Genomic DNA, 12,884 nt, shown 5'->3' with positions numbered 1-12,884 from the left:
ATATTTGATGACAGATTACTCTGTGAAATTATGCTTTCGATGTTTTTTAATTGATAACTTTAAGGGGAGTGTGTAAAGGCTTCACTTATGTTTCTGTATAAATAGAAACTAATTTACATGCCCATTTAGTCCTCTGTTAAATAACTAGAAAACTCTTCTTTTATATAATGTCGGGTAGTTATTTTTGGTATTTAAATATTTAATATTTTGACTTTTATTTTCTTTTAGAAATTCAAATGAATACTAAATAGAATTTTCATAGATGAAAATTAAGATTTTCACTGAAGTTACTTCTTTATGCCCATACTGTACTTTTGGCAACCAATTGTACAATTATTCTAAATTATTAAGGTTTGTCATTTAATAATTGTGTTCTGGCATGTTAACACTACATAATTGTTCATTACATCAAATGAAATATAATTTAGTTTTTATTTTTTTTTCCTCAGAAAGACTTCTGACATCTACAACTATTTTTCAGACAATAATTGATATTTGAATAATAATTCTGGTCATATTGATAATTCAAATTACTGTATTTTTAAATAACTGGATTTTTTTGCATTTGCTATTATGAGTTCACCTTTTCTTTTAAAAATATGTGTTTATTGGCATTATAATTATTCTTTGGGGGAATCTATGCTATTCTAGTCTTTCTTTTTTACCAATAATTTTCTTCTTAAAATTTTTGAAATTTTGAAAATAAATTTGGGTTCTCTCTTAATTATTCTTAATTTCAAAAATAAATAATATGGATATTTTCAAAATTTTTATTAAATATAAACCTCACTCATTGAATTTTATAAAGTCAAAAATACAACATTATGGGCATCCTTGTCCAAACCTTAAGATTTGCATAGAAATTGAGCATAGAAACACCTAGAGGAAAACCTGATTACAGAAAATAGCACATTTAGGTCAACTGTTCTGGAGACAAGTGCTTTACAAGGTATTCAGCCTAAAACTTTAAGAATGTTCCACTTTAACCTTGAAAAGATTACTCCCAAATGATCCTTCTCACAAAATGGTCTTTATTACCTGAAAATTCTGCACTGATATCAGTTGTATTGATTAATGTTCTTCCTTTCCTTCCCTTTCTTCTGTAAGCTAAGAGAATATATTCTATAACACATACACCCATAGTTTCCCCCCAGAAGCACAGATATTCATGAAAATCTAAGCAAAGGAGACCAGAAAGAAAGATACAGTGGATTTTATTAAATTGATTTTAGTCTCATTTTCTGGATCCCCCTCAGACCTTGAGCATATGAGTCAGTAGTTCTTATAGATATTTACCATCTTTCCCTCTTATCAAGCATTTCTTTTGTTAATTGTTGATTGCAGTCTGTGGTCATTCATTTCACCCATGGACGCTCATATCAGTATTTCAGCTGTAACTTCAGCTCTAAATTTGAAAACTTTTATTTGTTTATTTTTCTTATACCATTTCTAAGCCTTTCAATTAGGAAATATTCCTTGCACGTGGTAGGTCCTCAATAAATGTTTTAAAAATTAATGAATAAAGAGAAGTTGTCTCAGTCCATTATTGTTGACAAGAATGACACACACAAAAAATAATACCTCCTCAGAGCCTGTGTACTACTTGATTTTTTCAACTTTCGTTTCTCACCTGCAAAGAACGAAAATACATACTGCCATCCTTAGTATTGTTTGCAATTGGCATGTGTTAGATGAAAATATTTTTTGGAAACATATAATATGTTCTGTGTTATATTATATTATGATGTTAAATGACCACCAAAAAGTAAGAGAGTGAGAGCATATTTAAGTCCAAAGCCAAGGACCAGATGAGTTATTGTCAGAAAATGTGAGGGGAATACTTAATTAAACATTCAAACAATTCCAGAGACGGTGAAGTAATTGAAAATGAAAAGAAGATTCTATTTTTTTTATAACTAATAGAAAATCTAAAGGATTTAATCCTAAGGACCCCATTTTATACTATGCTTGCTTTTTTAAAGCACTTTATCATAAAAGAGGAAAATTATTTTTAGTTTTAAAAACATTAATTGAGGACCTGAAATGTTCAAGGAACACTGTGCTATATAGTACACATGACTTATCATACATATTCCTTTTTCTAAAAAATTAATCATATTTTAAATTTTGGTACTATCAGGTTGATCTACATTTCATGAAAAAGATTCCTCCTGGGGCAGAAGCTTCAAACATCTTAGTGGGTGAACTAGAATTCTTGGACCGAACTGTAGTTGCATTTGTTAGATTGTCCCCAGCAGTATTGCTTACAGGACTGGCTGAGGTGCCAATTCCAACCAGGTAAAATTTCTCAAAAAGTTATTATTATTTTCTTCATCTGTTTGTTAAGAGAGAAATAAATGAGTGTAATAGAACTTTATCTTAATGGTATCCTTTTGGAAACCAGTAGATAAGTTCATTTAAAAAATAACTATTGTTTCTTTCCCCCTTTTTTGTCTAAGAATAAGGAAAGCAAGATGTTTGAATATTTCAATGATTCTCTCACACTCAACATTCACTTGAAATCTCTTGAATATCCTTTTCATTCACATAGACCCTTCTTCCATGAACTGCCAAATATAGTACATGTCCATTTAGGTACATACCTAAATGGTTGAATTTTTAGGTGCTCCCATTACAACAAACTGCCAAAATCCTTTATTTACTCTTGTATAAGGAACATTTTTTATTTCACCTTATAGATCAAATTGTATAACAAAGAGACATCTCTTCATATGGATTTAGCAATTTTCCTTAACTTGGGAAGGTGGATCTACCATGGTTAGAACTCCAATATATGTGTCACAGTACAAATACCATTAAAATACCCCTTGAGGAATGATATGAACAACGTGGTTCATTCCTAGGCACAAATGAAGAGATGAAATGAAGAGATCAAAGTTAGGTCAATACAAATCAATATAATTGCTCCAGAAGCAGAAGTTGTGGTTCAACTGATTTTGTATTGATTTTGTACAGTTGGAGCATGATTGGGAACTTTGAGTGACATGGACTGAAACTTAAGAATGGAAAGTTTTCTTCCATAAAGAGATTTATGATATAGGAAAGAAAAATCTGTTTTCAGCATTTCAACTCTGCTCTTGGTACAATGTTACTTCTGTCCACTTCAACTCCCAACTCTAATGCTATCACTTGCATGTCATAGCATCACCTCCCTGATATCATGGTCTTCTTTGAGAACGAAGAACAAACAACAACAACAATTCTCCTCTCTACTCAGAATTACATCTATAGTTTGAATGGCCAGAATCCCATTGCCTCAGGATAAGTAATAATCAAATACCCTTTCTGATGGTGTGTTAGCAGTTTATTCCTTCTCCAGATAACAAAAGGCCACACTTCTGTATGAATATTGAATATTAAGTCACTGTATCAGGAAAAAATGAAAGACCTTCTATCAAAGGGCTACGTTTTGAGCATCCTCAGGATATACACTACTGGTAGCAGCAACCTCTAATTAGGAGCTAAGACCATTCTTCAAAGACTGGAGAGGGTAAAGAAAAGAGAGCTCTCTAAACTTTGGAAGGGAATTGAAAGGGCTTAATTTTTTCTTGGCTCATTTCTCTGCTGGTCTCACAGAGCAGAGCTCGTCAGTTTATCATGAAATTTTAAGGAAATATGTGTATTGATATTGTTTAAAACTCAGTGGGGTGAAGGGGGAGTTCTGATTGATTACTTTAGTTTATGACTAGGGCAGGTTGACCAAATCAAACTGGAATTTAAAATGTTTTATCAGGTCTAATGTTTACATATAAATACTACCAAGCATAACTTGTTCAGAGACAGGTAGTTATTTAAGATTAACCAAATTGTCATCTAGGATTCAGATTCAAGACCCCAAATTCCCTTTGCATGAGTTAGATTGAATGACATTGGAATGAGAGTAGTATTTAGTTGGGCACATAGAAAAATTCTGATGGGCTCTGTATTAATGTTACTTGTTTAGAGATAGGGATAAGATGAATGTCAGAAGGAAATAAAATTTAGAGAGAAATTTAAAAGTCATAATATACACCAGCATACATTTATAACCTCACTTTGAAAAATATCTTAGGTTTGTGAACTCTCTTCAAACAGACAGCAAAAATATGTAGAAAGCAATGTAGTTTTCCACATTAAGAAGAGAAGGGAAAAAAGACTGTACTACTTAGTTAGGCAAGGTGGAAAATAATAGCAAATTTGTTAGAGGTGTAGAGATAATGAATGGTACAAAGAAAGCCATTCGGGATTCCTAATTATCTTTTTCTTGGTAGGGCAAAAGGACACACTTTGAAAATAAAGGCATTGTAAGTTAAAAATGTCAGGAAATAGTTTTTAGAACTATATAAAAATAAATAAAAAAGAACTATATAAATAAATAACTTGTGGAATGTGAAACTGAAAAATATCATAAAGTGCATAGGTTAGTAAATTTCTCAGAAGAATTCTTATGGATAAAGTGCACATACAAAAATTACTACAAAAAATTGCTCCAGGTTTTTGTTGGGTTTTTTAAGTCTATAATAAGTACTTCTGCACTTAAATTTACTTAAAATCCAGTAACCACTAGAAAAAAAAGAAGAGAAAAAAGAAAAATTAAGGGAGAAAAGCAGATAGAACATAGTGAACAGAACTCTGGATCTGAAATCCAATATCCTGGATTCAAATCCATCTCTTCACATTTACCTGTGACTTTGGGTAAGACAAGATGTACAACCTCCTCCAATGTGAACTTCTTCATTTATAAAATGAGATTCTACAGGATAGCCTCTCAGGTCTCTTTCACCTTGAGAGTTATGATTCTACAACTTCAGACTATATAATACATATAGTATAAATAGCTTCTAAATTTTCTTCTTATATAATAATACAGAGAGTTATGAAAACTATTTTAATTCAAGTTAAAAAGCTACCAGTTTTCAACCTTAAATAATCTTAAATAGGATAAGATAGCAAGATCAAGAATGGTATTGACAACTTCATTTGAAGTATTAAATATTTACCTTATGAGAGATAGGATGATTCTGTATCCTTTTCTTAAGTGGAGGGCAATATGGAATAGAGTATATAAAGAGCTAATTGAAAACTCTACTTGAATTCAATAAAACTAAATTAGTGAAAAGAACTAACCAGAATAGAAAAGATTAGACTTTTAATAAAGTATGAAAAGGGTCAAAATATGGGTTAGTTCCCTTCTTCCCTTAACCCCCTCTAACTTAGCAAGGGTAATATTTTTAGATCAAGAGCTCTGACTTTTTTTTCCTATCCAGAATTCCCTAGTATCTTCTCAGTACAATTTTGCTACTAAATGTATACATTTTACATGGGCCTCTCTATTTTTGAAACATAGACTTCTTTCTTCTCATAAACTTCAATACTCTTCCAGGACCCCTCCCTTTTTCCCATGACTGTCCATTCTATTTTGTATAAAAGTCATTTCATTCCTTTCTTTCACAAAGGTTCACTCTTACTCTCTTGCCTTTTTACACAGTAGTAGTTCTGGAGTATCTCGTGGTCCCAAGGTCCCTGATGTGAATTATGTATGTTCCACAAGATGACTCAAAAATCAATCTTCTAAGAGAAAAAGAAAAAACAAACCATTGACATCAGAAAGGCCATGGTATCGATTGGGGAATGGCTTAATAAGTTGTGGCATGTAAAGATAATGGAATATTATTGTCCTATTAAAAAAAATGATGAACAAGCTGATTTTAGAAAGGCCTGTAAAGATTTACATAAACTGATGCTAAGTAAAACAAGCAGAATTAGGAATACATCATACACAATAACAGCAAGAATGTTCGATGATCAACTATGAAACTCTTGGTTTTTCTCAGTGGTTCAAAGCAATCCCAATAGACTTTGGACAGAAAATGCCATCTGCATCCAGAAAAAGAACTATGGAGATTGAATGTAAATCAACACATGCTAAGTTCACTTCTGTCTTTGAGGTTTTTTCCTCTCCCGTGGTTTTCCCCTTTTGCTCTGATTTTTCCTCTCCCAACATGATTCATAAAGCAATGTATATTAAAAACACATAAATTCTAAAAAAATAAAAATTTAAAAAGAAAGACCAGGGTAGAACACAAATCATAATGATCCATTTTATATTATTCCTTTCTCTCCTGTCCTCTCTTTCCATTAAAGACTCACCAGAACAATGAAAATAAGCAAAATTTCTCATTTGAACTTTAAATTGTATGAAAATGAGTGATCCATATTGGTAGCCCTTTTATCACTTATGCATTTAATGATATATGATTCTAGAATGCATGAAACAGAATTTTTTCTGGTGACATTTTTTCCTGTGTTATTTGCAGATTTTTGTTTATCCTTCTGGGGCCACTGGGAAAGGGTCAACAGTACCATGAGATTGGCAGATCAATTGCAACCTTAATGACAGATGAGGTATGTATTCACCCCAATTGGGTAATTTTTGTTCTTTTTGTTTACTTACACTGTGTCACAACATATACCCCCAACACGTACTTTCCTCACATCCCTCACTTTGGAATAGATGTGTTCTTGTAAATCTGGGAAGCTATCAGATTTTCATATATCAAGTTATATTTTTCCACTGATCTTCCATAAAATTTCCCAAGAATAAAGTGTTATCTCCCTATGAAAATTATGAAATTTATATCAAGGGATACATCAAATCTTTTAAATCACATATATCAAGAATAATAACTTTGTTAATTATAATAATAATCTTCAAGTTACATGACATTATCAACATAGTGTTAAAAACAACGATAGCTTAATTGTATAAGCCATGTAGCACCCAAAAAAGTCACAGCCTCTATCAACCAGCCCTACATAAAAGGGAGTAGAATAGTTGGATACTATTACCATAGGATACTAGCACTGTAGTCTAACATGTATGCTTGCATATTTACTTAGATTTGCTTGCTTAGACTATATTTTGGATATTTTTGTAGCAATGAATAGGTTACTTTAATCTAGAAGTAGAACTATGTGCCAAAAATAGATGAGGTAAACATTTATAACAAATTAACAAATTGGAAAGTGTTGTTCCTAGGAATACACACCAATATGTGAATAATGAAGAAACATAGTCACTCAAATTCACGGCTGGTGAAACTTGAAGATTTTATATGGAAGGTCATGCAACATGCATATTGAATCAGTTTCTTGCTTTTTAAATTTGACTTTCTGGACATAAAGTTCCATTTTAATGACATACCATCCTATGTAAAAAAAAAAAAAAAAACTATGATACTTTTTCAATTTATATTAGATGGTTGTCTGTGGTTAATTTTAATAAGTATATGTATGGAAATTCATTATAATACTAAATGAAGATGTGTATATGACCTTAAAATAGTGTGCTTCAGACAATTGCTTTTTTCTGCCAGGTTTAAAATTCACTATGTCCCTATTGTCTCCTGAATAGTATCAGAAGTTTGGGGTTATGTGGGGCTGGGGAAAAGGGAATAACAGAAAGGAATACAGGTATCTTTCTATGAGTAACACAAAAGACTTGTTGTTTGGAGGATCTATTGAGCAAAGCAGCTGATGGTACAAATATTTCCATGCTCCATATTTAGGAGTAGCAGGGAGAAGGAAAGAAATTGGTGTATGAGTGTTGTGGGAGGCAATGATCAACTATGATCTGGAGTATAGAATGAACAGTAGAAAATATACACTTAAGTATACACAGAGGAATTCTTAACCTGGAGTTCATGAACTTTTAAATATATGTGTTTGTGTGTGTCTACATACACACATATATATGTGCACACATGCATATATGAATATGTGTATGTATGTGTGTATACATTAATAAGCGTATTCAACATAATTGATTTCCTTTGAAATATGGTGTATTTTATTTCATGCATTTAAAAACATTATTCTGCAAAAGGGTTTGTAGGCTTCACCAAATGCCAAAGAGATGCTAGAAAAAATGTTTTTAAGAAACCCCAATATAGAAAGACTATTGGATCAAAGTAAGAGGAGTGACTATTAGGAAAGAGAAAAAGAAATTGGGAGGAAGCTCTGGCTTCAATGCCTAAGGTGTTGATCTCAGCTTTTTCTGAATGTTAAGACACTAAGGTGACAATCACAGATACATAAGTGCCATCTAGTGGCAAATTTCAAAAACTGAAAATTCACGAGTTGATGGAGTTCTAGATTTTATATTAATATTGTTCTTTTTAGTTGAAAGCCCTAGATGGTTTAGTTTTTTTTTTTAATAATTAGGTGCTTTATGTTATGTGGGCTTTTACATGTGCTATATGTTTTCCCCACAACCCTGTGCAAATATTTTACAAATAAAGAAAACCAAGGCACTTGAACATTAAATACCTTGACTTGGATCACATTGATAAATGTTAGGGACTAAATTAGAGTCCAGGTCTCACTTGACTCCTAGTCCTCTTTCCACAGCATCATCCTACCTCATTATACTTTTCTAATATGCCAAAGATCAGAGAGCAAGTAAATGGTAGAATCTCAAGTTTAAATCCAGATCTGACCCCAAGTTCAGTGCTCTTTTTATTAACAGATCAAATTTGTGAATATATGTAGAAAGAGAGCAATGTATCACACTTATAGATGCAAAACACTGAAATAATTTACACTTCCTTTGAATTATCTTTATATATACATCTGTATAGAGGTATACATCTATAATGTATATCTGCAACAGTCACCCATCCTTTAAAAAAAGTTTCCATAACATGCTTCATAAAAAGATCACAATTTCATCCATTCAAAATGCAATTAACCCACATAAGTCTTTTATTTAACAAGGTTTAGGTACCCATTGTTTTTTTTTTTTAATATAGAATGAATTGACAAATGGAAGAAAAGAACTATTTTTAAATTTTTCATGATAATTAAATTATGGCAATTTAATGTAGGCTTAATGTAAATGAAATAGCAACCATGACCATGCAGAGTCTACTTTTAAAAAATCAGTGATTTCACCCATGTGGATATTCTTTCTACAAATATAGATTAAACCTCCATGTCTTAGTACATGGTTTCATGAGTATCAGATGCCCCACCAAAGTCTCATCACCTGGTAACCAACTTTCTAATAATGACTTTTTTATACCTTGACTGGAATGGGATGACAAATACACAATGAATGCTTGATGATTTTACAACTTTCTAGGATATGTTAGAATTTATAACCTGTTAACAAATCTTTTAGGAATCCAGAATTTATAAGTTATAAGACCATTTATAAGTTGTTGTTGTTGTTTGGGTTTTTTTTGTTTTGTTTTATTTTTTTGCCAAGGCAGTTGGGGTTAAGTGACTTGCCCAGGGTCACACAGCTAGGAAGTATTAAGTGTCTGAGACCATATTTGAACTCAGGTCCTCCTGACTTCAAGGCTCATGCTCTATACACTGCACAAGCTAGCTGCCCCACCATTTATAAGTATTAGCTTAGCTATTGATACTCATTGCATTATGACCCACAGGTAGATATGATACTAGAAAAAAACTAATTCTGTCTTGACATTCTTAATATAAAAGAAGCCCAAGGTGGGGAAAGGGAATATTGCACCTAAATAATGACTTATGGTTTCCCTTTAGGGAGGCAAAGAAAGCCTTCCCTTAGGCAGGCTTTATGATGAAGAATGCTTCCCAATGCTTGACAAAGAGGTTATGACTTAGTATACAAAATGAAGTATATAATTTTAGACATGGCCAAGAGTGGGAATTTGATTTTCATGACTATTTGTAGGGTACAATAGGTTTTCTTTTTCATTTTTCTTCTTCAGTAGGAGAGATAAAAGGAGAGAGAGATAATAAATGCTTATTAATTGAAATGAAAATAAGAGAATGCTAAGGTTCCATTCTAGATATTGATTTCCACAAGGTTAGCATCCTTTTGAATAGCTTGTTGAAAGAATCTCAACATCATTGATCAAAATGGATCCTGGTAGGGAAAGTCCACATGGAAACCTTTTCCCACAGTACCTTATCTAAAACAAATATTCTCTGATTCCTATTTACAGTATTACACAGCAGCCAAGAAAACCAATGGTTTAGGTTGTGCTAGAAGAAGCATAGTAGTGGGAAGTAGGAAGATGAAAGTCCACTGTACCCTGTTCTAGTCTAATCACATTTGGAGCATTTAATTCAGTTTTTGGTGCTACATTTTAGTAAAATCATTGTTCAGTTGGAGAATATCAAAAGAAAGACACCCAGAAAAAATGAATGACTTAAAGTTTACGTCATATGATTATCTGCTGAAGGCATTATGTATATTTTGGCTATAGAAAAGACAAAAAGAACCTGCTAACTGTTTTTAAAGTACTTAAAAGACAGTTATATTGTAGATGAATCAGTTATCTTCTGCTTGACCCTTAGAGGGAAGAAGTAGGGTATTAGGGTAGTAGATATTACAAAGAAGCAAATCCAGGCTTGATCTAAGGAGGAAAAATTCCCAATCAATAATAGCTATCCAAAAGTGCAACAGATTGAGAGAGAATAGACTTCTATCTCACAAGAGATTTTTAGTAAAGGCCAGATGACCACTTGTCAAGGAGAAAGTGAAAGAGACAGCAGATGATTTTTGAGGTCCTTTTTGGCCTCTAAGATTCTATGATTCTGGTTTATTAGGCCTATGTAAAAATCTGGTATGCCATATAAAATGTTCCATCTTTACCATGATATTTAAGTCCTTCCTATGTCCTTCTAGATATAAGAAATCTATTTACTCCAGAGGCAAATGAGTCCTTTACCCTCCAAATGAGCAGTATTAAGTCAGTAGTGCTGATCTTTGAACATACGGAGCAATACTGCAAGGTTTCTTTCCTACATCTGCTGTCATCTAAGGTCAATAGAATCATTTCCATGCCAAATTCAGAGTTTTTTTTTTCTTGGTTTAATTGCACTATTCATCATTGCATGATTTCATGACCATGCATTGCAGACTTTGTAGAGTAACGGCTGTTTTTCTATATCTTGTAGATTTCGTGTAATCTAGTAAAACTCCAATATCTGCCACTACCTCAATAGTGAGTGCCCTCTGGGAATATAAACTCAAGCTTTCAAAAGTTACACATCTTTTCTTAGCTTAGTACTTCTTATAGACCTTTATCCAATTGGGGCAAGTAGTATTAGTCCAATGCTATTATATTTATTTCTATTGATGACATTCCCTGAAGCATGTTCAAAGGTATCAGATGTGCTTATGACTGTTGAATCTTGTCTTGAATTAGTCCATATTTTGTTTTCTGGGCAAATTTAATCAAGTGAGGCAGGGCATTCAATCAAGGGAATGAAAGAGTTATGGAGACCAAGGTTTTTAAAGGGGACAGGTTTGGGGCAGAGAAAAAAATCATAAGTTTGGGAGTTCCTGGAGAAAAAAAAGAGCAACCTAGAAATTTGTAAGAGACAGAAACAAGGATCTGTCCAAGATAGAATAAACTTTTAAAAAGGAGAAATGTTTGAGTGATAGTGACAGAGAGAAAGTCCTAATGTGGAATAGAGACAGAATGCCACCTCTTTTCTTGGCCTTTCTCTCATATGAGAGAAAGGAGTATTCAGCCTTGTGGAGGGTATACGTATATGCAACGTCTTTAGGATAAAACTAGGTTTCAATGAGTAACAGAAGAATAAATGTGAAAGAACAAGATCTAGGACAAAGAGGGATTTGTTTATATTAGAGAAAACTTCCAGACGGCAGAGAACTAGGAAATGTTAAAGCTAAATTGGGTAGAGATGAGAATGTGGTAAAAAGTAGCATGTGCCATGTGTTTAGGTTTGAGGATAAGGCAAGAAAGCCCAGCATTCACAGTCCTACCAAAGATACAGGGAGAAAGGGGGAGTCCATTCTCTTCTCTCTGGCCAGTGATTTCTCTCACAATGAAGAAGCCTTCTCGCATATCAGTATATATTTTTTCAATTTTGTTATTAAATAGCTTTATAATCTCATCCAAGTAGTTAAGAAAAGGATCACTAAGGTAGCTGGGAGAGATTGAAACTCAACCTCCCAATGAATGGTTTTCTCCTATTACTTTGAGATGAAGTAAGTACATAACTGGATTCCATTCACCTCTTCTTTGCCTTAGGGCATAAACATAGTCTTCCCACTCCAATCACTTCCCACTGAGCCTCTCTCAGGAAGAGATGAGGACACACATCAATTTCCATTTCTCTTTGCAAGTCCTGTCATGCCTCTTGTAAGGAATGCCAAGTCATGGAAATCACTCTGAGTCTTTGATCAATCTCTGGAAAGCCCTGGAAGCATTGGAAGGGAAGCACAAGCTAATGGCTTCTGAGGTTAGCACTTCTTCTACCATGACAAAGGATTTTGGTTTCCTGTATCCTATGTAAATTTATTTTTGTTTTTAGAACAAACTGTGAAATCTCTCTCCATCCCTAGTGATCCTTATGAAAAGAATATAGTCCCAAGAGATTTGGACATTCGTTTGCCTAAAAGCAAAGCACTCAATTACAGGATTTAGGGATAGAATGAACCTCACAATTCACTTAGTTCAGCCTTTTAATTTTAAAGAGGTAACAGAAGTCTAGAAACATATGACCTTCCTGACTTCCTGCTAGGTAGTTTTTTCATCGGTGGAAAAGAACTAAAAAGATAACTAGAACAAAAAGAAAAAAGATTTTCTAGGCATTGTGATCATCACAAGGAAATAGAGAAGTGTCAGTCACTTTGGTTTGCAGTTTTTGCAAACTTGCGTCTTTCTCATTCCACATATGAAGTCTTGTCATTTTTACTTTCATAACAGAACCAAAACATTTCTCTCCATTCACTGAATCACCATACTCATCTAGGCCTTCATCTCCTCTCCTGTGTGTTATTGCAATGGCCTTTTTTTTCCTTTCTCTTCCTCATCCCCATCCCTACTTCATCCTCCACATACCTGGTAAAATATAAATCT

The 12,884-nt window shown here is 33.1% G+C and overlaps 1 protein-coding gene across 6 annotated transcripts in view; it reads left to right on the top strand.

Annotated features, from left to right (window-relative positions):
* Nucleotides 1-12,884, top strand: part of SLC4A10 (solute carrier family 4 member 10) — a 361,700-nt gene that overhangs the window by 270,709 nt on the left and 78,107 nt on the right. For all 6 annotated transcript variants that reach the window (XM_031960579.1, XM_023499232.2, XM_023499231.2 and 3 more), the window contains 2 exons: nt 2,141-2,298; nt 6,318-6,405. In XM_031960579.1, the coding sequence (XP_031816439.1) occupies nt 2,141-2,298; nt 6,318-6,405 (246 nt within the window). The remainder of the gene's footprint in view (nt 1-2,140; nt 2,299-6,317; nt 6,406-12,884) is intronic.

This window comes from Sarcophilus harrisii, chromosome 3 (assembly GCF_902635505.1).
Source record: "Sarcophilus harrisii chromosome 3, mSarHar1.11, whole genome shotgun sequence".
Lineage (NCBI taxonomy): Eukaryota > Metazoa > Chordata > Mammalia > Dasyuromorphia > Dasyuridae > Sarcophilus > Sarcophilus harrisii.
Note: the sequence above shows the minus strand (reverse complement) of the source record. Positions and strands in the feature narration are given on the sequence as shown.